This window comes from Bos grunniens, chromosome 14 (assembly GCF_055505025.1).
Source record: "Bos grunniens cultivar Pamir isolate PY7600 chromosome 14, Bosgru_T2T1.0, whole genome shotgun sequence".
In the NCBI taxonomy this organism is placed as follows: Eukaryota; Metazoa; Chordata; class Mammalia; order Artiodactyla; family Bovidae; genus Bos; species Bos grunniens.
Genome location: NC_141178.1, coordinates 34,729,323 through 34,755,789, shown reverse-complemented (window position 1 = coordinate 34,755,789; position 26,467 = coordinate 34,729,323). Strand labels below are relative to the sequence as shown.

General features: G+C 37.3%; 1 protein-coding gene across 1 annotated transcript in view; it reads left to right on the top strand.

Annotated features, from left to right (window-relative positions):
- EIF3H (eukaryotic translation initiation factor 3 subunit H) overlaps nt 1–26,467 on the top strand; it is a 95,378-nt gene that overhangs the window by 7,879 nt on the left and 61,032 nt on the right. The window contains exon 2 of the mRNA XM_086336334.1: nt 21,961–22,117. Coding sequence (XP_086192460.1) covers nt 21,961–22,117 — 157 coding nt within the window. The remainder of the gene's footprint in view (nt 1–21,960; nt 22,118–26,467) is intronic.

Here is a 26,467-nt window from a genome sequence, read left to right as displayed (position 1 = left end):
AACACTGTGAATCAGCCAGAATTATACATATGTCCTCTCCCTCTTGAACCTCCCTCCCAGCACCTCTCAGGCCCCAGCCATCTGACCCCCTAGGTTGTCACAGAGCATCAGGTTGAACTTCCTGTGTTATACAGCAATTTTTCCAATGGCTATTTGTTTTACATATTGTAATATAAAGCATTCTGTGTAACAGACTTTAGGTTCATCCACCTCAGCTCAGCTGACTCACATCCATTCCTTTTTATGGCTGAGTAATATTGCATTGTCTATATCTACCACAGCATCTTTATCCATCTGTCAGTGGACATCTATGTTGCTTCTGTCCTGGTTGTTGGAAATAGTGCTGCAGTGAACATTGGGGTTTATGTGTCTTCTTTTTAAACGTCTTTTTTGAATTATGGTTTTCTCTGGGTATAATATGCCCAGTAGTGGGAATGCTGGGTTATGTGATAGTTCTGTTTTTAGTTCTCCATAGTGGCTGTATCAGTTTACATCGCCACCAACAGTATAAAAAGGTTCACTTTTCTCCACACCCTTGATGGCATTTATTGTTTATAGAGTTTTTGATTATGGCCATCCTGATTGGAGTGAGGTGATACCTCATTATATTTTTGATTTGCATTTCACCAGTGATTAGTGATATTGAGCACCTTTTCATGTGTTTGTTGGCCATCTGTGTGTCTTTGGTGAAATCTCTCTTCACATCTTCTAAACATGTGATTTGGTTGGTTGTTTTTTTTTTTTTTTTAATATTGAGCTGCGTGAACTGTTTGTGTATTTTGGAAATTAATCCTTTGCAATGTTTTTTCCCATTTTGAGGGGTTTCTCTTTGTCTTGTTTATGGTTTCCTTTGCTTTTAAGTGCAAACACTTTTAAGTTTAATTAGGTCCCAATTGTGTATTTTTGTTTTTATTTTCATAACTAGGAGGTGGGTCAAAAAAAGATCTTGCTGTGATTTATGTCAAACAGTGTTCTGCCTATTTTATCCTTAAAGAATTTTAGAGTGTCTGGCTTTATATTTAGATCTTTAATCTATTATGAGTTTATTTTTGTGTATGGTGTTAGAAATGTTCTAATTTCATTCTTTTACATGTAGCTGTCCAGTTTTCCAACCACCACTTATTGAGATTGTCTTTTCTTTGTTCTTCTATTCTTACCTCCTTTGTTATAGATTAAGTGACCATAGGTGTGCAGGTTTATGGCTGAGCTTCCTAGCCTGCTCCACTGATCTTTCTCTCTTTTTTTTTTTTTTGTGCCAGTACCATGCTGTCACGATGACCGTAGCTTTGTAGTACAGAGAGCCTGATCCCTCCAGCTCCATTTCTTTCTCAAGATGATTTTGCTGTTTGGAGTCTTTTGTGTTTCCATAAAAATTGTAAAATTTTCTGTTCCAGTTCTGTGGAAAATACCATTGGTGGATTCATAGGGATTGCATTGAATCTGTAGATTGCTCTGGGTAGTACAATCATTTTCAGAATATGGGTTCTTCCAGTCCAAAAAGATGGTATATCTTTGTGTCATCTTTGATTTCTTTCATAAGTATCTTAATAGTTTTCTGCATAGAGATCTTTTGCCTCTTTAAATAGGTTTTTCCTAGGTATTTTGTTCTTTTTGTTGCAATGATAAATGGAATTGTTTCCTTAATTTCTGTTTCCAGTCTTTCATTGTTAGTGTAGGAGTGCAAGACATTTCTGCTTATTAATCTTGTATCCTGCAACTTTACTGAATTCATTCATTAGCTGTAGTAGTTTTGTGGTAGCATTTTTAGAATTTTCCGTGTATACTATCATGTCCTCTGCAAACAGTGACGGTTTTACTTCTTTTCCAATTTGGATTCCTTTGATTTCTTTTCCTTCTTTGATTGCCGTGGTTAAGACTTCCAAAACTATGTTGAATAGTAGCAAATGTGGCACCCTTGTCTTGTTCCTGATCTTAGAGAAATGCTTTGTTTTTCACCATTGAGGATGATGTTTGCTCTGGGTTTGTAATATAATATATGGCCTTTATTTATGTTGAGGTAGGTTCTCTCTATGCCTACCTTGTGGAGAGTTTTTTTTTTATCATTAAATGGGTGTTGAATTTTGTTGAAAGCTTTGTATGCATCAGCTGAAATGAACATACAGTTTTTGTTCTTCAGTTTGTTAATATGGTCAATCACATTGATTTGTATATCTTGAAGAATCCTCACATCCCTGGGGTAAATTCCACTTGATTATGGTAAATGATCCTTTTAATGTGTTGTTGGATTCTGTTTTCTAGTATTTTGTTGAGGATATTCGTGTCTATGTTTATCAGTAATATTGGCCTATAATTTTCTTTTTTTGTGATAGCTTTGTCTGGTTTTGGTATCAGGGTGATGGTGGCCTCCTAGAATGAGCTTGAGAATGTTCCTCCCCCTCTGCAGTTTTTTGGAAGAGTTTGAGAAGGATGGGTGTTAGCTTTTCTCTAAGTATTTGATAGACTTTGCCTGCAAAGTCTTCTGGTCCTGGACATTTGTTTGTTGGAAGATTTTAATCACAGTTTTAGTTTTATTACTTGCGATTTATCTGCTCGTATTTTATATTTCTTCTTGATTTCGGTCTTGGAAGTTTGTACCTTTCTAAGAATTTGTCCATATTTTCGAGGTTGTTCACATGTATTAGTCTCTTATGATCCTTTGTATTTCAGTCGTAACTTTTCCTTTTTCACTTCTAATTTTATTGATTTGAGTCATCTCTCTTTTTTTCTTGATGAGTCTGACTAAAGGTTTATCAATTTTGGTCATCTTCTCAGAGAACCAGCTTTGCTATTGTCTTGTTTCTATTTCATTTATTTCTGCTCTGATCTTTATGGTTTCTCTCATTCTTCTAACTTTAAGTTTTATTTGTTATTTCTCTAGTTGCTTTAGGTGTAAGGTTAGATTGTTTATTTGAGACTTTTCTTGTTTCTTGAGGTAGAATTGTATTGCTATTATATAAACTTTCCTTTTGGAACTGCTTTAGCTGCATCCCATAGGGTTTGGTTCATTGTGTTTTTTTGGTCGTTTGTTTCTAGGCTTTTTTACATTTCCTCTTTTGATTTCTTCAGTGATCTCTGGGTTGTGTGTGTTTGTGTGTGTGTATGTTAGTCACTTAGTCATGTCTGACTCTTTGCGACCCCGTGGACTGTAGCCGGCCAGGCTGTTTTGTCCATGGGATTCTCCAGACAAGAATACTGGAGTGGATTTAGTAGCATATTGTTTAACCTCCATGTGTTTGTGTTTTTTACGGTCTTTTTTCCCCTGTAATTGGTTTCTAATCTCATAGCAGGGTGGTCAAAAATGATGCCTAATATGATTTCGATTCTCTTAAATTTACTGAGACTTGACTTGTGACCCAAGATGGGATCTGCCCTGGAGAATGTTCCATGTGCCCTTGGGAAGAAAGTGTATTTTGCGTCTTTCAGATGGAATGTCCTCTAAACATCAATTAAGTGTATCTGGTCTAATGTGTCTGTTAAAGCTTGTGTTTCCTTATTATTTCTTCCTGAATAATCTATCCATTGGTATCAGTTCAGTTCAGTCACTCAGTCGTGTCCAGCTCTTTGTGACCCCATGGACTGCAGCACTCCTAGCTTCCCGGTCCATCATTAACTCCGGGAGCTTACTCAAACTCATGTCCATTAAGTCGATGATGCCATCCAACCATCTCATCCTCTGTCATCCCCTTCTCCCGCCTTCAATCTTTCCCAGCATCAGGGTCTTTTCTAGTGAGTCAGTTCTTCACATCAGATGGCCGAAGTATTGACGTTTCAGTTTCAGCATCAGTCCTTCCAATGAATGTTCAGGACTGATTTCCTTTAGGATTGACTGGTTGGATCTCCTTGCAGTCCCAGGGACTCTCAAGAGTCTTCTCCAACACCACAGTTCAAAAGCATCAATTCTTTGGCGCTCAGCTTTCTTTATAGTCCAACTCTCACATCCATACATGACTACTGGAAAAACCATAGCTTTGACTAGACTGACCTTTGTTGGCAAAGTAATGTCTCTGCTTTTTAATATGCTATCTAGGTTGGTCATAGCTTTTCTTCCAAGGAGCAAGCATCTTTTAATTTCATGGCTTCAGTCACCATCTGCAGTGATTTTGGAGCCCTAAAAGATAAAGTCTGTCACTGTTTCCACTGTTTCCCCATCTATTTCCCATGAAGTGATGGGACCGGATGCCATGATCTTTGTTTTCTGAATGTTGAGCTTTAAGCCAGCTTTTTCACTCTCCTCTTTCACTTTCATCAAGAGGCTCTTTAGTTCTTCTTCACTTTCTGCCACAAGGGTGGTGTCATCTGCATATCTGAGGTTATTGATATTTCTCCTGGCAGTCTTGATTCCAGCTTGTGCTTCATCCAGCCCAGCGCTTCTCATGATGCATATAATCTAAATAAGCAGAGTGACCATATACAGCCTTGACGTACTTCTTTCCCAATTTGGAACCAGTGTGTTGTTCTATGTCCAGTTTTAACTGTTGCTTCTTCACTTGCATACAGATTTCTCAGGGGACAGGTCAGGTGATTTGGTATTCCCATCTCTTTAAGAATTCCCCCAGTTTGTTGTGATCCACATAGTTTAAGGCTTTGGTGTAGCCGGTAAAGCAGAAGTAGATGTTTTTCTGGAACTCTTTTGCTTTTTCGAAGGCCCAGAAGATGTTGGCAATTTGATCTCTGGTTCCTCTGCCTTTTCTAAATCTAGCTTGAATGTCTGGAAGTTCACGGTTCACGTACTGTTGAAGCCTGGCTTGGAGGATTTTGAGCATTACTTTGCTAGTGTGTGAGATGAGTGCAGTTGTATCCTTTGGTATAAGTGGAGTGTTAAAATCTCCCAGTGTTACAGTATTACTGTTGATTTCCCCTTTTATGGCTCTTACTAGCATTTGCCTCTTGTATTGAGGTGCTCTCCTGTGTTGGGTACATCAATATTTATAGTTGTTTTATCTAATTGGATTGATGTTTTGATCATCATGTAGTGTCTTTCCTTGTCTCTGTAATAGTCTTTGTTTTAAAGTCTGTTTTATCTGACATGAGTGTTGCTATTCCAGCATTCTTTTGATGTCCATTTGCATGAATTATCTTTTTCCATCCCCGTACTTTCAGTCTGTATGTGTCCCCAGGCCTGAAGTGGGTCTCTTGTACACAGCATATATATGAGTCTTGTTTTTGTGTCCATTCATCCAGTTTGTGCCTTTTGGTTGGAACATTTAACCCATTTACACTTAAGGTAGTTATCATTATGTATATTCCTGTTATTGGAGGAGGAAATGGCAACCCACTCCAGTCCTCTTTCCTGGAGAATTCCAGGAGCCTGGTGGACAGAGGAGCCTGGTAGGCTGCTGTCCATAGGGTCGCACAGAGTCGGACATGACTGAAGTGACTTTGCATGCATGCATTGGAGAAGGAAATGGCAACCCACTCCAGTATTCTTGCCTGGAGAATCCCAGGGACAGAGGAGCCTGGTGGGCTGCTGTCTGTGGGGTCGCACGTAGTCAGACACGACTGAAGCGACTTAGCAGCAGCAGCAGCAGCATATTCCTATTATGATTTTGTTAATTGTTTTGGGTTTGTTTTTGTAGGTCTTTTTTTTTTTTTCTTCTTGTCTTTCCCACCTGGAGAAGTTCTTTAGCATTTGTTGTAGACTACTGGTTTCTTATCTTTTGCTCTCTTGTCACCTTTGGCTTCAACCAACTCTGTTATGATCAGAATTTCTGATCTTAATGTACACGATTTCACAAGGTTATCCAGCTGTTTTCAGCCTTGGCAACCCTTTTTTGGGCCTTTAGCCCCAATGTTGGGAAGAAAAGCCTCTATAAAGTATTAGGCTTTGAAGAGGGTGTTTGTCAGTTCTTATTTTTTGTGGTCAGATTCTCTTACCTTACCAAGCTGACTTTAGATAGTCTTCTAGATAAAAGTTTCTGATTTTGGCACTCACATAAAAACTTGGTTGCATTTGCTTTTCTCTGGGTAATTAGTTCATAATTTTCTTGTAAAATATCATATTGACTCAGATGGTAAAAGCATCAGCTTGCAATGCAGGAGACCCAGGTTCCATCCCTGGATTGGGAAGATCCCCTGAAGAAGGAAATGGCAACCCACTCCAGTACTCTTGCTTGGAAAATTCCATGGATGCAGGAACCTCGTAGGCTACAATCCATGGGGTAGCAAAGACTTGGACAAGACTGAGCGACTTCACTTCCACTTATCATGTATACCTGTGGCCAATTCATATTGATGTATGGCAAAATCCATCACAATATTTTAAAGTAATTATACTCCAGTTAAAATCAATGAATTAAACTGTGTAAAGTGAAAATAAAAGAGAAAAAAATAAATTGTGCTACTTGAATATTATTTCATTTGGCTCGACATGGGAAAATAGAGAATAGCTTATTTTTTTCTCTGCAAACTACTGTTCGTACAAGATCATTCTATAAAATGGTTATCTCCTGTAAAGATTAGACTTGACAGCAAAGTATAGTATAATTTACAAAGCCATCTATTTGATGAAAACTACTTGTTTCATCAAAACTGAAAGGGCTAAAGTGATACTGGTATATACAAGCACCGTATTCTGGAGTTTATTGATTTTGGTATCAAGCCCAAGCATACAAGAAAAAAAAAATGAATTCAGTGAAATAGTGGTAACTGAGTATTAACTTAATAAAAGTATAAAGCTTTTTCACTCTTTGGGTCTGAATATTAACCGTATTTTGACATAAAATTTTAAGGATTTATTTTTCTCTCAAGTACCTAAATGCTATAGGTATTCATTGTATCCTGATGATTAATATGAAACTTTTTTTTTCTCAATACCGTTACCTTCTATCCTTGTCTCCAGCTAGTTTTCATTTGATACAAGTAGCAGATGTTTGTTGTATATATGGGATAGCAATAATTACTAACATTAGATGTTAGTAAAAACATATGTTCATAAAAATCTGGAGAAATATAAAAAACACAAAGGTAATTAGTTTATAAGCTCATAACTTGAGGGTTGTTACACCATTAAGAGTTTGTAATTTAACATTTCTGTTTTTCCAATGCTTTAATAAATTGGATAAAATGAAATACCTATAAAAATAGGTTTTTAATAAATACCTATCACTGAAGTTAATGAGTTAAAGAAGGTTATGCATGTTTTTAAGCATAGTAAGCACGTTGCCAAACTGCTCTCTCAAATAGTTGTGTGGTTCCGTGTGCTTTCCTACTTACAGAGTATCAAGTGCTGTTGCTTGGCACCATTGCCAACTGAAAGTTATGATTTCTTAATCCTTCTTTTTAAAATTAAATATGCCTGTTAGTATGCTTGTTACAGTGTGATTCATCAGTTCAGTAAATATTTCCTGTCTGATAATGATAACACTCACATGTATGCCCAGGTCACCCAGTCTTCTGGTGTTATCTTTGTCCCTTAGAGTTTCCCTTGGATTCTCTTAAGATCACTTACTTAGTAGCAAAAGCCCTTTGGAAAAAAAACTCATTATACAAAATAAAATCAAAACTTTACTCTTTATCTTTTGTTTACAGCCTTCAAACGAGGACTTGTAGGTATACTGCTTTCAAGTTTGGTTTAATGGTAACCTTTAAAACAAGACCAGCATCTTTTTCTTTGGGATAGAAGAAGACCCTTTTTACATTTTGTACAGAAATGCATCATCTTCAGTTTTGTTCTGTAGGACCTCTTGAGGATAAAAAGCATAAATAATCACCTCCTCCTGGGGTTATTGTGGTATACTTTTTATGCTGGAAAATTGAAGTGTTTTTAATGTATTAAACCTATTTCATTAAACAGCCATTTTGCTGGGTATGCATGGTTCACAAATCAAAAGGCCAAAAAGAATAGGTAGTGAAAAGAAATTGTCACTTTCATTTCCTAAGGGAAATCCTATTTATTCTTTTTTAATGTTTCTTTCTGGACCTATTTTAGCAAATATTGCATCCTGTTAAGGAAGCAGAAATAAACTATTATAGAAGCACCTAAAGATCACCTTAAGGCTTGCTGATGAAGCAGTGGTTCATGCTTCTGAATATAATAAAATTAAACTGTTAGGAAGCAGACAGCTTATAAGAACTTTGAAATTTTTTTTGTTTTGTATGAGAGGAAATTTTGTTCCATCTAAGCCTTTTACTTTAGGAAAACTATCTTTTAGCTATATGTGGGGAAATTTGCTGATTGGTTATATATATTGAGTTGGTAAAGTATAAACTTAATGTTATAAGTTAAACATCCTTATCAGTTAACATTTAATTGAAATTATACATTTGTATGTTCAATTGCATCATTGTACTTTCTCATGACTCGTTTTTATGATGAGAGCAGAGCTGCTCTGTTGACTTTCTTGAGGTTGCATTGTCCTTCTTCCCCCTTGCCCAACACTTATTAGTTGATTTAACTTTAATACTGTGGGCCATCAATGAACGTAGATACAAGAGAATAATTACAAAATGTGTTTTTTCAACTTCAGTATTATAAAAATGATATTGATTAAGTGTATTGTAATGAATCCCATATGTGTCAGGAGCAAAATATCTTTTTTTTCTCTTACTGAAGTTACTTGAATTTCTTTCACATCAAAACTTAACAGCAGTGATTTAAATCCTATTTATTATTTGACTCAGCCCTTTATGAAATAGAACCCCATCCCACTTGAGCCATAAAATGTGTTAAATTTAAGACTAATGCTGCTTTCTGCTTTTTGAATTTACATTTTGGCAGTAACTACCTTCTTTGTTCAGTGCTAGAAAAAAATGATCCAGGCTTAACCAAATAAGAAATCTGCCAAGTTCACAGATCAGTCAGTGAGAGAAGCCAGAATTAAATGAAAGTCTAGATATTGACTTTACTGAATATGCTAAGGGGAGATTCTGTGGCATTACAATTTCTCTGAGACTTAAATTCTTTTACTGTAATAGTTGTTCTTTGACGGTGATTGATGTGAGAAATTCAGGCTGTGGACCTTACCTCCCAGAATCTTCACAACTGGAATAAAGCCAGCTAAGAATCATGCATCCTGTCTGACCTCTTCTGTCTGGCCAGCAACTGGAACAGTTTGGACTTTGCCTTTTTTGTTTCAAACTTTTAAGAAACTCTAGTAGTGGATCTAGTATGTATTTTTAGTGGGGATAATGATGTTTTTAAAGAAACTTAACATCTGTTCATACACATACACGTAGACGCAATATTTTGAATAAATCAGTTTAATCAGACCATTGACTTTTTAAAGCAGATTAAAAACAGTATTGTCCTGAAACCCTGTGGTATTGATTATTATAAGAGATGGTTCCAGGTACCATTGGACAGAGGAGCTTGTCAGGCGACGTCCTTGGGATCACAAAAGAGTTGGATATGACTGAATAACAAACAACAAAGAATAAAGCTCTAGGTACAAGTGCGTTATAAGTCTTAATAGAAAATGGAAGTTTGGTGTCGGGTGGCTGATTTTTAATAAGTCATATTTGTTTCTTATAATGCTGAAAAAGATCTCGAAGGAATAGACCAAACATTCTGAGGAGACAAGTGTAAGCATCATGAGGATATTTGTCATATTCTAGTCACTCACTAAGTATTTGTGGGATAGATGAATGGATGAATGAATGAGATTGGTTGAAATATTTATTGTAATAATAGTAATTATAATAGTAGCTAGCATTCATTGAGCTTTAGTAGGCACAGTGTTGGAGAAGGCGATGGCACCCCACTCCAGGACTCTTGCCTGGAAAATCCCACGGACCGAGGAACCTGGTAGGCTGCAGTCCATGGGGTCGCACAGAGTCGGACACGACTGAGCGACTTCACTTTCCCTTTTCACTTTCATGCATTGGAGAAGGAAATGGCAACCCACTCCATGCTCTTGCCTGGAGAATCCCACGGTCAGGGGAGCCTGGTGGGCTGCCGTCTGTGGGGTTGCACAGAGTCGGACACGACTGAAGCGACTTAGCAGCAGCAGCAGGCACAGTATGCTAGATATTTTGGCTGAATGACTTTTTGGTCCTCATAAGGATGCAGGGAGATCAAACCAGTCAATCCTAAAGGAAATCAACCCTGATTAACTGGAAGGACTGATGCTGGAGCTGAAGCGCCAGTACTTTGGTTGCCTGATACTGGGAAAGATTTGAGTGTGGGAGGAGAAAGGGGCAACAGAGGATGAAATGATTGGATAGCATCACCAACTTAATGGACATGAGTTTGAGCAAACTTCGGGAGATAGTGAAGGACAGGGAAGCCTGGCTTGCTGCAGTTCATGGGGTCTCAGAATCAGACACTGAACAAAGGATGCTGTGAGATAGGTACTGAATGACTCATTTATCTTCACAGGAGAGGTGATGAATGAAAGTGAAAGTTGCTCAGTTGTGTCCGACTTTTTGTGACCCCATACCATGTAATTCTCTAGGCTGGAATACTGGAGTGGGTAGCCTTTCCCTTCTCCAGGGGATCTTCCCGATCCAGGAATCAACCGGGGTCTCCTGCATTGCAGGCGGATTCTTTACCATCTGAGCTATCAGGGAAGCCCAGGTAATAACCTGGGCACGATACAATAACCTGCCTACGGCCCCAGACCTGGCATTCAAATTTAATTTTGAATTCTAGTGCTCAGGCTTAACTATGCTGTATGATTTTCCAGTTTGTACAGACCAGAAACTCACATTTGTGTGTACTTACAAGAATTAAGTTTTAAGCTTTTACGAAAGTTTTCTCTCTCACTTGAGCATTATTCTTTTCCTGACAAAAATAAAGATTAGTTCTAGAGTTATTGTGTACTAGACAATAAGTGGAAGACAGCAGATCAAGGTTTGCACATTGGGGCTTCAGCTGGGCTTACGCAATAATAATTCACTATCTTAACTCTGTCTTACAGAGCATGTGATTCAAAGTGGGCTTCTGCTGCTGAAATGAGTTTTTTGTTTTTTACCTTTCTTAAAAAATACAATGTTCGGAATAGAATCAAAACTAAGGGTAGTGGTCAGAACCCAGCAGGTGCTTGTCTGCTTCTGTAGCAAGCAAGAGTTGGGGAAAGCTATGAATTTGATAGCTACACAGTTTAGAGCTCATATCTGTTGAGGTGCTGTTATATTTTGAGAGACTTCATTATCAGTGAGGTAAATTAGGAAGTGTTTGGTTATAAACTCTGAATGTTCCACTCCTGAAGTTGGGAGAGAACTGTACCTCCTAATGTTACAGGGCCTGTAAACCAGTGCTGTTGGAAGGTGTGAGGTGTGGTCCCTGACCTGTCTGTCCCTGGTCTGCCTGAGATAAGCATGGGATTGAGACTCGGTCTTTAGAAGCTTTGACAGCAGTTTAATATTGTTATGTAGCCAGGCTTGTGATCCCTGGGCTTGTATTCTCTTACGTCTGTTAAATTTGTTTTCTCTTTCTAGTAAATAATTTTTATTCTTTGACTGAAATTTTGGTCTGAGGTGGACTGGAGGAAAATGAATTCTTTGCCACTTGTAGTTTGAGAAGCACAGTTATAAATTAGTGACTTTTATACCTATTCTATATAATAGCATCTTCCTATAACCAGCATGTCAATAATATTGTAATTGCTAAATACCACTAGATTTACTTTTTATGATTCGATTCCATGGTAAACCATTTTAATGTCAGCATTTCTTGGTCTGTGAACTCTTTTAACAAGATGAACAAGTGGATTCACTGTTGACTCTAGGTGCACAACACAGGTTGCAACCTCTGAGCATTCTTTATGAGCTTAGCTTTGTAAAGGAAGGTTAAAAATGATCGATGGTGTAGTTCCAACAATTTGAAACTAGTTTGGTCCCGAATCATTTAAACTGGGCTTTCAACAGATCCTTTTTATGTGTATTACAAAGACAATGGGAAACCTACTGCTTTTCCTGGGGAAGAGTTATTGTGATAAGTTTGTGCAAAGTTTGAATTGATATTTTGCTGATTTATAACTGGCTTAGGTTAGACTTCTCTTAAACAGATCTCTCTGCTTGTTGAAAACTGGTCTATATATCTAGAAGTTACCTCTTTCGTCTTGATAGCATGTACATATGGGTATTTTCTGGTAATTTGTATATGTGTGTGCAGCGACATCTGTGAATTGAGTTGGGGAGTAACTATATCAGCAAGAGATTAGAATTTAAAGTCAGCAGGTGCTCAGGCTTATAGTGTGTGGATTTTTCCTTTTGCTCCCTTTTTCAAAGCCACTTAACCATGCTTCATTCAGTTCATATATTTTTTTAATATACCCTAAAGAACATACTAAAATCAAGACATACCTTATGTCCATAGCATTCCATCAACTCAGTAGCACTGTCAAAAAAGGAAATTAAATCAGTTCTTTGTGCAACTCCATGCAGTAAATTGCAATGATTGCTATAGATTAAAATCTTTTCCCTTAATTATTTCTTTATTCGGTGTTTTCTGAATTAAAAACAAATACTTGCTTAGTACTAAGTAAGTAATTAGAACTAAATAAATAAAAGTTCATAAAAGGTATGTCCTTCCACACCGTTGTTCACATAAACATAAATGCATAATGGCATATATATATAATACATTTTTAGTACTACTTAATTTTTAAAACTCTTTCTAACTTTTTGTATGTCTTGGGCCTCTGGGAATCTGGCAAATGCCATGGATTTTTTTTCCAAGAACATGCCCTTAGGTACATACACACAAAATATTGCATATGACTTTAAGAACTTCTTAGATCTCTTTTAGTTATTTGCAGCCTTCAGGTTTGAATGTTTGCTTTTAGTGTTTATGCACTTGGAGAAGTATACTTGTTAATGTAGAATTTTGGGTAGTGTGGATTTTAGACGTCTTTTTTTTTTTTGATGGGGCATGTGTGCGTGTTTGTAAACACTTAAATATCCAATTTGTGGTGAATTAGTTTTTCCTAAACAGGTATTTTTGGGTAACTGAAATAACATATTAATTACCTAATTAATCTTATTAAATTCTAAAATACTTTAAAGGAAAATGTCTAAATATTTACTTGGCTTCTAAAATAATACAGATTTATTTTGATTATTTAGACTTATTATAAACTTGAGCTTATATTTTATATGTGTATATATGTCAGAATGTAGCAGTGGTTCTTAATCTAATTTCTTGGACCTTCCTTGGGATCTTTGAACTCTGAAATTAAGAATAAAATTTGGAGTGGATACATACGAATTGTTTCTTCATCAAATAGGCTTTGTAAAAGTATGTCCAGTTTTTTAAAGTTAAGGTGTTATTTATACATGATAAAACTCACTCATTTTAAATTAACTTTTTATGTATTTATGTATGGCTTTGCTGGGTCTTTGATGCTGTGTGCAGGCTTTCTCTAGTCGTGGTGAGCAGGGGCTGCTCTTGTTTGCAGTGTGCGGGCTGCTCATTGTGGTGGCTTCTCTTCGTGTGGAGCAGGCTTCACTAGGTGTGGCACGTGGGCTCATTAGCTGTGATACATGGGCTTAGTGGCTCCCCGGTATGTGAAATCCTCCTGGACCAGGGCTTGAACCCATGTTCCCTGCATTGGCAGTCAGATTCCTGTTTACTGTGTCACCAGGGAAGTCCAAACCCACTCATTTTAAATGTAAAGTTTGATGAACTTTAGTGTTAATAGTTGTAAATAAATTGTATTATGGGCACCACAGTTATACAGTTATTAGTGCCCCTTTGCTCTCAGTATCTTCCCACTCACCTTGGCCCCAAGGCAACCACTTGTCAGCTGTGGTTTTACCTTTTCTAGAGTTCCATATAGGGAGAAGGCAATGGCACCCAGCTCAAGTACTCTTGCCTGGAAAATCCCATGGATGGAGAAGCCTGGTAGGTTGCAGTCCATGGGGTCGCTGAGGGTCGGACACAACTGAGCAACTTCACTTTCACTTTTCACCTTCCTGCATTGGAGAAGGAAATGGCAACCCACTCCAGTGTTCTTGCCTGGAGAATCCCAGGGACGGCGGAGCCTGGTAGGCTGCCATCTATGGGTCGCACAGAGTTGGACACGACTGAAGCGACTTAGCAGCAGCAGCAGCAGCAGCAGGATTCCACAGAATGGATATGCAGTTGTTTATCCATTTGTGTTTAGTAGACCTTTGGTTTGCCTCCAGGTTTTGGCTATTACAAATAGTACTGCTGTGAACATTTGTGAGCATATCTTTGTGTGAATATTTTTTATTTTTCTTGGGTAAATTCTGAGGAGTCAGAATTTGGGTTATATAGTAAGTTTATATTTAATATTAAGATACCGCAATTACTGTTTTCTCCCTTCCCACCAACAATTTTTAGGGAGCTCTAGCTTTTTGGAAAGATCTCAGTTTCCACTTTTCTGAGTCAAACAAGGCCAACACCCCATTTCCTGACCCAGGACTGAAACTGGGCTGCAACCCAGCTCCTTGCTCTCGGGGATTGTATCTAAGTGTGATGTACCTATGGATATTGCTGTATTAACTCAGAGAGTTAATGCTCTGGTTTGTGAGTTCTCTCTTCTAGCTTGGTTGGCTAGTTAAGCTTTTCAGAAACGCAGTTTATTTCACATTTCTACCTGCACACAGGATAGAGAAGGTTGAGGTACTTCATAGGCCTGAAAGTTCCAGAGACAGTTCTTAAATTGCTTCTTAACTCTGAACTTCAAATTGCCACTTTCATTAGAGGAATCTTGGGTGGTAACTTCATAGACATATATTTACCAAGTAAAATAACCTTGACACTGCTCTTAGAAATACTGCTGATTATAAAAGTCATGGCAAACCTTTTCTGAAAGGATTTTATTAATATATTGACTCATAATTCATCAACAAAAACGATATGAAATTATTAGTTTTGACTTATGCAGTAGTATCTGTGTCTGCCAGCAGATTGGGTTTCTTAATGGTGTAACAGTACTTTTAGCAGAAGCCTGAGAGTGTATTCCTGCTGCCCTCCTGTTCGTCTATCTTTAGGCCCTTTTGTACCCTTAAAATACAACTTGTATATTTTATGAAAAGCAAATATTAGTATTCTTTGAAACTAGTATTTTTTTTATCTCAGTTTTATTTATTTATTTTACTTTACAATATTGTATTGGTTTTGCTGTACATTGACGTGAATCCGCCTGAACCCCTCTCCCACCTCCGTCCCCATCCCATCCCTCTGAGTCATCCCAGTGCACCTGGACTGGCGATTCGTTTCACATGTGATAATTTACATGTTTCAATGCCATTCTCCCATATCATCCCGCCATCGCCTTCTCCCACAGAGTCCAAAAGATTGTTCTATACATCTGTGTCTCTTTTGCTAAACTAGTATTTAAAATCATAGTTAACACATACTCTCTTCACTCAGGTCTTCACAGGGCTGAGTGCTTATTCATCAGCCCTCGGCGGAGGTGTCATCTGAGAGAGGCCTTTACCAGATCGCCCCAGCTTAACAGCACATTTCTCTGTCTTTTTCTTAGTGCTTTAAACAATCTATAAGCACATTAACTTTCTTAATTTTCATTTTAAAATAGTGGTTTTTAAAGTGTGAACCCCCAGCAGTCTCTGAGGTTTAAACTATTTTTGTAATAATGAGTAAACATTATTCATCTTTTTTACTCTCATTCTTTCATGAATGTCTAATGGAGGTTTTCAGATGCTCCATTGTGTGTTATATAAGAGATTGAATGCAGAAGCAGAATGAGAAATCCAGTTGTCTTTTATTAAAGTAGACATTAATAGAATTTACAAAACTATGAACAATGTCATTCTTTTATCCTGATTAAAATTTCTTTTTGAAAAGGTAAATGGTTTACAGAAGTGTGAAAATGTCGTAATTTAAGTTAGTGTCTGATGCATTTTTTTAAGTGAATAAAGTATTTTGAACATTTTTTTGGTTTGAATTTCAGTATGAAATATCAATGTAAAAGTTCTTTGAGGTCCACAATAATTTTTGAGTGTTAAAAGGCCCTTTGACCAAAAAATTTGAGAACTGGTGTTCTTAAAAGTCCCATGGAAGTAAAAGACCTTATGTATTTGATTTGGTTTCATATTCATAGGGCCTGGCAGAGGTAAAACTGGCCTGTGGAAATCACTGAAGTATCTGGGTGAACAGATTATGAATGAATGAAAGAAAATGACAGTTGTAGAATTCTGGTGATTCTCCGCAGGGCTTTCAAGTTTTTCTATAGTAACTGGTTTTTGTAGACATCATATTTGATAGAAAATTACTCCAGTTCATCAGAAAGCATAATCTTTATTTTGGCCAGGTTTAATTGTTCCCTGATATGGAACTGAAAGTTTTTGATGTGATTTTGGTTAGAGATTCTGTTAAATGTTCCTTTTCTAGGAAGGATGGAAGATTTTACCCATCATGCTTATTAACTAACTCAAAGTTTAAGTTGATTGACTTCTAGTATAATTTATTTGGATATTTTAGATTGTTATTTATATTTTATCTTATAAAATACTTTCTGTATTTTATAATAAATACAGAATACTTTATAATAAAAATATTTTCTGTTATGGAAGTTAAATCCTTTGTTGCTTTTAGCCTTTGGACAAAGGTTTTCATTTTTTTTTTAATGCCAGACACTTAAATAGTATTTTGTTCATTGTAGATTACAGATAGTCTGTTTTGCTTTTTCAGATTGCCCACACTGAATAATAAATGATAGTAAGGAAAAAAAAATTTATTCCTTACAGGTATTTTCAGCAGACAGGAAATCTGTTTACTGTCCTGCAAGTTGGAATTCTTTACTAAGATTTGCCCATCCTGAGAAGATGCAGACTTCAGAAAGCTAGGAGATAGTTCTAAAGACTGCTGACCTATTCCAAGAACAACACTGATTGTGGAGGTCACATCAGGGAAGTTATTTATAAGCATTTAGACCCAGAATATGACAGTGTTAGGGAGGTGTAGAAGAATTTGGTAATTTCAGATTCCGCTGGTTAGTTTGTTTCTGCCCCTTAGGGCATAATTTATAGAAGACTTTTCATTTACCCACTGATAAAAAGGATAAAGTAACCTGGCCGGCACAAGTTCATAAGTAGTTGTAGATTAGGGGGTCAAGCTATAAAGAATAAGTCTTAACTCTGATAGGGCACTTGGGTGCTTCTCAGTTGGACTGCTCACTTTATCTTTCCTCTCATTTCTTTACTGTGGAGATCCTTCCAATTAGGGCTTAAGTTTCTCTTTATGCTTTTGTAAATAAAAGGTTCATTCTTGGATCTGTATTTCTCAGTGTACCCAGTTTTTAGCGACACAAGGAGTCTTAAACAAAGAAGGAGACTTGTGGTTTAATCATTTGAGTTCATTGCAATCACCTGAGGTGTTAGAACAGAAACAAAGGCTGGTCCATGCTACCTCATTAAAAATTAGAATGAAGTAGGATGTTAGGCGGAGAAGGCAATGGCACCCCACACCAGTACTCTTGCCTGGCAAATCCCATGGACGGGGGAGCCTGGTGGTGGGCTGCCGTCTCTGGGGTCTCACAGAGTCGGACATGACTGAAGCGACTTAGCAGCAGCAGCAGGATGTTAGAATCACCTGGAGAATATGAAAATGAAAATAGAAACCACCCCCCCCCCAAAAAAAAGAAATCCCACATCCCCCCAAACCCTAAAATACAGGATAAGGAGCCCCAGGCCAGGTTAATTACCTCTGATTTTCAGAGATTGGGTTTCAGGCATCTGTATTTTTTAAAATACTGATGGCTGTAATATGTCACCAGAGTAAAGACCTCTCTTCACTTATTAAAAAAAACTCCCCTGGTCATTTTGATAAGCTAGGAACAAATGATATAGAGCTCCTGAGCATGTGGGATCATTTGTGACACTTATAAACAAAATAGAGGAGTATGCTTTTGTTTGGAGAGCTATTAAACTCCCGTGTATCTTGTTTTTAAGAATAGGGAGCATGACATCAATAAGCAGGGTTAATTAAAAGTCTGTCAGCACTGTTTTGTGGACAGAAGCATATGAGTGGTTAGGGGGAGAGAAAATGAAAGGCCAGTAAGCAGGACTAGAGCAGGACTTGTGTGGTGGAACGTTCCCATCTTGTGGCTTAGTGAGGACAGTGCCGCTGAAGTACAGAGCTGAACCTCACTTAGTTATGGAAGGATTTACACAACCAGTGGCAGTTGTTCATGCTATCAGACGTCTCGTGATTAGGGCACAAAAAATGTGACCACCAGCACCATTCCGTCAGTCTTTTTGCTGCCTGTCCCTGTAAACCCTTCACTGAACTTTTTTACTCCATGTAGTAACCCTGTTTCTACAACTTTGTTATGGAGACTTCTTCTGGAGCTGTTGCCACCACATTCTGTTTCAGCTCTGTTACAAAAAACCTATTTGAAGCCTCAAGTTACTCAGTTATTGTGAAGTAATTAAATATACCTTGGTGTCGGAAGTCAGATCTCACCTCCCTGCTATAATAAATCTATGTCAGATTATCTGTTTCCTCTTCTGTAAAATGGGACTATAATATTACTGACTCTTTAGAGGGATTGTGAGGATTTAATGAGTAACTGCATTTGAGGCACTTAGTGGAGTGCTTTTGACAAAAGTGATAGACCGGTATTTACCATTCATTCCTTTAGCAAATACATTTTGAGTATCTAGACCATGAGCAGTACATGGATTCTGTCTTACTCATAAATATCGATAATCTATGGAATGTTTTTCTAGATACAGTAAGTTCTTCATTATTTGTATAGAGTAGCAGAAGCCTATGTGTCTATGGGTTGCTTCTGCTCAAGAATTTCCTTCTGACATCTAAATGTCCTCTGAAGTTTGTAATGCAATTCCACTACTTTTTTTTGAACTAAAGAATTGAGATGTTAGTGTGTATGTGGGAAATAGGAAGGCTATAAAATGTCAAAATGAAGAATGAGTTTGCTTAGTTTTGTTAAAAGTTTTTTGTTTTCTGAATGCTTTATTATATTCGACTTTATTAAATTGGCAAGATCATAAATGTTAGAGTTGGAAATTATTTTAATGATCACTAGGACTTTCCTATGGCTTTCTGTTTTGGTCACCCAGAAATGCTAGAGAGAATTCATCCTTAAAATGGATACCCTGTTTCCTGAAACTCACCTGTGGTCCTTACTTTGCTTTTCAAAGTAAGACACATCCTCTGCTGCCTCACTGTTTGGACAGTGCTCTTTGTGATTGTCCCCAGCCTGTAGAGAGAGTTTAATTCATTGAACTGGTTCTCATCACAGGGTTTTAAACTTTCTCTCTTATAATTAGTCCTTTAGGGGGTACACTTATTCATGTTGATTGTCTTTAGCCAATGAAGTTAAACCACTGCTTTTTCCATTACTCAGGTGAATACTGTTACTGGTAACTTTTCTCTTGGTCATTGTAGAGAACTGGCTGTAGCAGGTCAGTGATGCAGGAAAGAGCGGGATGATAATCTCTCTTACTTGGAGGACTGCGCTTCCGTGGATACTGTATACATTGCACTGATTCTTGGGGCAGGCATACCAGGCTGCCGTGCCGTTCCATTACTTTGCTCTCAACCCCTTCCCAGTTTACTTTGTTTAAAGTAAGACGGTGTTTCAGTATAAGCTATTTTTGAACTATGCTAATTCATTTTTAAAGATAATAATTGTTTTTTCTCACTTCTATTTTCTTTATAAAGGGAAATAAAGTTATTTTGGTCTGGCTTTTGGTGAAATTGTGCTGGGCCCTAGTCATCAGTACTCCGTTTCCCACATGTAGGAATCAGCTGTTAGGAATCAGTTGGTGCAGAGATATACACTGAGCTCAGATATCTTCTAGCATCTCTCATTTACTTTGATTTCAGCTGTGGTTCATTAATAGGGTTCAGTATTCAGGAAACTAGGTAACCTGGGCAAGCTGATAGGTGTGTTTGTAATAACTCTTTATCAGTTTTGTTTAGCCCTTCTTAGTCACCGATGTTTCTTTTATTTTTTAATTGTGAAAATGGTTGTTGTTGGTAAAGTTAAGTTGAATGGGAATTAAACAGTTTTCTTTTTATTGATAAAGTCAATAATATTGATTATTGAGCATTATTTCAGGGCAGATCCTGTGTGACATCTTTACTGTACAGTTTTCTCATTTTTAATAGTCTTAAGTAATGCTGTGAAACAGTTCCATTTTGCAAGTCAGAAATCTAGGACTTGGGAAGATTAAATAGTTTTCCCAAGGTCACAGCTAATAAATGCTAGAGCTGGAAACCATTCTTCCTCTTCCTGCATGACCCCTAGAGCCTATTTTTGTGCCTTTCAAGAAACGGAGAGGTCTTTTATACAGAAATGTGTAAGGCTTATGCACGTTCTCCACTTCACAGTGTTGAAGGTCTGCCAGTCTAGTTGGTGTCCTTCTGTGTTGAGCTCTTCCCTGCTGACTGCTTGCTGTTCTTAGGTCTGGATCTTAAACTGGTGTAAAGTCTTTCTGAGTCCATTCATCACAGAGTCTTTGCTTCATGTCTGTTCCTAACTCATGGTTTTAATGATTAAGCTGCTGATATGAGAATCATCTTGTTAAAATATGCCCATAAGCTTTGGAGTTTAAATCTTGGTTCTGCCATTTCCTGGATGTGTGATCTTTAGCCATTTACTCAACTTTTCTTTGCTTCAGCTTTCTTATTTGTAAAATGAGTATAATATAGTGCTTTCTCCTAAGGTAGTTACAAGGATTACATGATTGATAATACAGGTATAATAATTAGAATACTGCCTGGTACATGATGTTCAATAATTGTAACCTGTATTATTAACTGGTTACTGATGATTTATTTCTATCAATAATATACTTGTTTTAAGTTAAACACTAATCAGTAAAACTCTAATTCCCATTTTGTTATTAGACTTATTTTTCCCTCTGATAGCTTTCCACTGTATTTTAGACTGTATTACCCTTTAGTCTCAGGCCATATCCTTGTACTGAATAATACAGACTACTACTGTTAATACTACTATGTGCCAAGCACTGTTCAAAGCCCATTAATATATTAAGAGACTCATGTTGTAGGAATTATTATTGATTATGACTGTTACTGTGAACTTTTAATTGCCTATTCAGTCATGCAGTGTACCTCTTCATTTTAATGGGAATATTAAAGGAGAGAGTAAATAGAAGAGCTGGCTATTCCATTAGAGGTTATTTGGTATATCCTTATTGTTGAGAAAAATTAGGTAGTGCTGGTGCCTGGGCTGTCGTTATGTTCTCTGTTACCAAGCAAGTTCTTGGATACATGTTCCTGTTGTTGCTTCCTCTGATTAATGAGATGCTCTGTCCAGGAACCGTCTTGAGGTGTTGAGAGTATGTCAGAGGGTTCTGTATTTAGATGTTCAGATAATTGATATCTTTATCTCTGTGTCTTACTGATATTTTTATCTTTTGTGACAGGATATTGCTGTTAACAAAGGTTAACGGGGTCACTTTCTCTGTAATAGTCTCAGGTTGAAGTGGTAATGTTAGATTCAACTGAAGGAATTCTTGGATGCCAGACCTTTATGCATCTTTGACTTAAAGGTTGTGAGTGTTCTACATGGACTTTTAATTTTATTTGCTTATTTTTAATTTATTTTCGGCTGTGCTGGGTCTTTGTTGCTGCACGGACCCTTCTCTAGGTGTGGTGAGTGGGGGTTACTGTCTAGTTGTGGTATGGGAGCTTCTCATCTCAGTGGCTTCTTCTGTTGCAGAGTACAGGCTTTAGGGCACGCAGGCTTCAGTAGTTGCAGCTCTCCAGCTTAGTTGCTCCATGGCATGTGGGCTCTTTCTGGATCAGGGATCGAACCTGGGTCTCCTGCATAGGCAGGCAGATTCTTTACCACTGAACCACCAGGGAAGTCCACATGGACATTTTTGACACATCTTCAAATTCTAAGAGTTTCAGGTGTACATTTAGACTATGTAAGATTTTTTTTATGTAAGGGTAAAGGAAATGGTTTGTAAGAAATTTGGTCAGTTCTGTCATATAACTGTGGGTTCATCAGTATAGTTTTATTTTGTCTTTGAAATAAAGGAAGTGTAAACTATAAGAGTGATATTTAAACTTCTATTTTTTTCTTTTAGGTGGTATTAAAGATTATCAAACATTACCAGGAAGAAGGACAAGGAACTGAAGTGGTTCAAGGAGTGCTTTTGGGCCTTGTTGTAGAAGATCGACTTGAGATTACCAACTGTTTTCCTTTCCCTCAGCACACTGAAGATGATGCTGACTTTGATGAAGGTAAGGGTACTCACACAAATGGTTATTGATCCAGTGTTCACCATAACCTTTCATAATTGTTACCAGGAGTTCATCAGAGTAACCTAGTTCTCAGTCTCTTGAAAAAGATTCTACAGATTCTCTGAAATGAAGTTATATTATCAAAAACTTGATTAGTTTGGCCTTTAGTTATTCGGGATTTGTGATTCTGATAATTTGGATAGGAGCTGTGCTGATTTCTCATTGTGAAAGCAGCTTACCAATTACAGTCTGAAGGACAGAAATCGTCGCTTTGTCCCACACCCATTTCCTTCTGTAGTTTTTTGACTTACTGTTTAAGAAGAGATGAGTTGTCTACTTGAGAAAGAAGATACTCCTTAAGCATTTCAGAATGTTTGTGCTGCAGGTGTAATTGCTTTGTTAGCAAAGGCCAATAGTAGTTAAAAAGATCCTACCAAAGGCCAAGGTCAGCATCCTAAAGGATTTTTTTTTTTTAAATCTAGTTGAAAATTAGGTTGTCTGAATTCTCACATTCTTGTCAGCATTTGTTGTCTTGTTGATGATGGCCATTCTGACAGGTGTGAGGCAGTCTCTCATTGTGGTTTTGATTTACATTTTCTTAATATTAGTGACGTTGAGCCCCTCTTCATATGCTTGTTGGCTGCTTTTATGTCTTCTTTAGAAGGTGAAATGTCTTTTCAAGTCCTTTGCTAATTTCTTGGGTTTTGTTGAAGGAGTTCTTTATATATTCTGCATATTTACTCCATATGGTTTGCAGGTATTATCTTTCACACTTTTGGTGTTTCTTTTGTTGTACAGAAGCTTTAATATAATTCAGCTTGTCTATTTTTGCTTTTGTTTCCTATACTTATGGTGTAATCTCCAAGAAATCATTGCCAAGACCAGTATTTTGAAGGTTCTAGTATTACAAAGCTTCTTCCATATATTTTCTTCTAGGAATTATATGCTAGTGCTGTACTCTTTTGATTATTGTTGCTTTGTAATATGTTTTGGAATCAAGAAGTGTGAGTCTCCAAATTTGTTTTTCTTTCTCAACATTATTTTGGCTATTAGGGTCCTTTGAGATTCCATAAGAATTTTAAATAGTTTTTTTTCCTATTTCTGCAAGGAAAAAAAAAAGAAGTGCCATTGGTATTTTGATAGGGATTGTATTGAATCTGTAGATCACATCGGGTATTATGGACAGCGTAACGGTATTAAATCTTCCAGTTCATGAATACTTGATGGATGTCTTTTCCTTTTGTTTTGTCTTTCAGCACTGTTTTGTAATTTCCAGCATACAAGTGTTTTGCTGCATTGGTTAAGTTTGTTCCTAAGTATATTATTCTTTTTGATGCTATTGTAAATGTGATTGTTTTTTAAATTCCTTTCATTCATTGATCACTTTTAACTTTGGTAAAATGTTATCTCATTTGACTTCATGTCCTCATAGTACCTTGAACGTGTAGTAACACAAAGTATATTCTGAATGAGATTGATACCTTGATATTGCAGTTTGGTCTGCACATCTTTTTTTAATTGAAGTAGTACTTTTAGAAACTAACCAAGGCTGTTTTATTCTAGGCACTTAAGTATTTGAATTTTTTAAAAAACTTTTTTTTTTCATCTTAAGCCAGCCAGAGTCTCCCTGTTTCATTTGAACGGCTATAATATGCCTATTAAATGTGTGTAAAACACAAGATTATGGTTGGGATTTCTCTTCAGTCTATTCTGGCAGTATTTGGATATCTCTATTCCCAAAGAGTCGGACATGACTGAGTGACTGAACTGAACTGAACTGATAGGCTTCTTAGTTAGGCTTCTTTAGTTTTGACAGATATTTTTAATCCTTTATTAATAGATTTCAGGAACTAAAAAGCCTCTTGATGAAAGTGAAAGAAGAGAGTGAAAAAGTTGGCTTAAAGCTCAACATTCAGAAAACTAAGATCATGGCATCTGGTCCCCTCACTTCATGGGCAGTAGATGGGGAAACAGTGGAAACAGTGTCAGACTTTATTTTTCTGGGCTCCAAAATCACTGCAGATGGTGACTGCAGCCATGAAATTAAAAGACGCTTACTCCTTGGAAGGAAAGTTATGACTAACCTAGATAGCATATTCAAAAGCAGAGACGTTACTTTGCCAACAAAGTCCGTCCAGTCAAGGCTATGGTTTTTCTTGTGGTCATGTGTGAATGTGAGAATTGGACTGTGAAGAAAGCTGAGTGCCGAAGAATTGATGCTTTTGAACTGTGGTGCTGGAGAAGACTCTTGCGAGTCCCTTGGACTACAAGGAGATCCAACCAGTCCATCCTAAAGGAGACCAGTCCTGGGTGTTCATTGGAAGGACTGATGCTGAGGCTGAAACTCCAATACTTTGGCCAGCTGAAGCGAAGAGTTGACTCATTGGAAAAGACCCTAATGCTGGGAGGGATTGGGGGCAGGAGGGGAAGGGGACGACAGAGGATGAGGTGGCTGGATGGCATCACCGACTCAATGCACATGAGTTTGGGTGAACTCCGGGAGTTGGTGATGGACAGGGAGGCCTGGCGTGTTGTGATTCATGGGGTCGCAAAGAGTGTCGGCCATGACTGAGCGACTGAACTGATTCCCATATTCACCACCCTATCTAGAGATGAACAGTTATAATTCAGTAATAACTATTTTAGATTGGAAGACCATGGCTTGCTAGCATACTTTCTTTGATTTATAAGTGAGCCTAAGAGGTTCATTTGAAGTGAATTATTCAGTTTCTCTGTTAGTGGCACAGTTGGAAGCAGAATCCATTCCTGGATAGTTTACATTGTCTCGTGGTTTTCTCAAGTAGTTAATTTTGTTTTATAAAATCCTCAGTTTATTTGTTAATGAATTCTTCTTGGCTGCACTGGGTCTTCATTGCTGTGTGTGAGCTTTCTCTAGTTACACAGAGTGGTTGTAGTGTGCAGGCTGCTCATTGTGGTGGCTTCTCTTGTTGCAGAGCATGGGTTCTAGAGCACAGGCTCAGTGGTTGCGACCCCGTGGCATGTGGAATCTTACCAGACCAGGGATTATACCTGTGTTCCCTGCATTGGCAGGCGAATTCTTAACCTCTGGACCACTAGGGAAGTCCTAAAATACTTAATTTGAAATGTGAGCAAGAAATAATGTTTAGTGCAATTATGTGACCAGGCATTGTGGAAAGACAGTGATATGAGGCCAGAAAACTCAGGTGGAAATCTCAGCTCTATAGTTAGGATCTGTGTGACTCTGAATAACTCACTTCTGAACCTGTTTTTATCTGATTGATCAAGCACATATTAATTGCTCACTTACTGAATACTCGGAACATAGCTGAAGGAGAATTTGCATTTGAGGTTAACATTTTGGGTAGTGCTAAAGTGGATTTATGTTACAATAAGGTGATTCAGAAAATAAGAAACTGTTGGCGTGAAGTTTCACTCTTTTTTTTTTTGGCATATGTGATAACTCTCATTTGAATGGTTTAAATCTTGATACACTTTTATGTTACAGAATTTACTTTCTAGAGAGATAATGTGCTCATATTAGAGAATATATGATTTTTAAAAAATTAAGTAGGAAAACTCATATTAAAATTCCCATTAGGGGGCACTATTATCAAGCTTAGGAGAACTAGAGACTAATTTGTTTTCTCAGACACGCAACCCGAGGCTTGCTAAAAGGGAAAAATATTTTCATCTGATAAGATTCAGATACTTTTTATACAATCAAATTCCTTAAATATGGTTATAAAGTGCAGTGAATTAAACACAGATCCAATAACTCACTGTCTTGTTTTTCAGTCAACTAAATCAATATAATATTGCAGGTGATATAAGAAGCTTACTTTATTCTGAATCAGAGCCAAATCCATAATTTTCATATTTAGAATAGACAATTTTGAAAATTTTGCTCCTATTAAGTCAGTCACAATGGATGATCCTTGGCCTTCAAATAAGTTTCTTAGAGAAATGAAGCATGAAGACTATTGTGCTACTAAAATGGAGTCAGGGGAGTGAGCTGATGCCTAGCTGAGACTGTACTGACTGTAATTACTGAAGTCATTTCACACAGTGAAGCAGTGTGCACACACACAGAGCTCTTAACCTTTCTGTTTATTTTCAGGCACTTGAAAATTATTTTCTTTTTTGTTATTCAAGTTTAGTGTTAGAGCAAGAAACACTACTTAACACTGTGCCGTACACTATCACTTTATCATCAGGCTTCCAAAAGAAAGGTAGTAGTGTAGCCTTCAACAGACTTTTTAAAGACTAAAGTATGGATTGGCCAAAATGTAATTAAAATGAAATGTAATCACAGTAATTTTTCATGGCATAGGTGTTATTTTGGTATCACTGGATTTGGAGAGAGTGGGT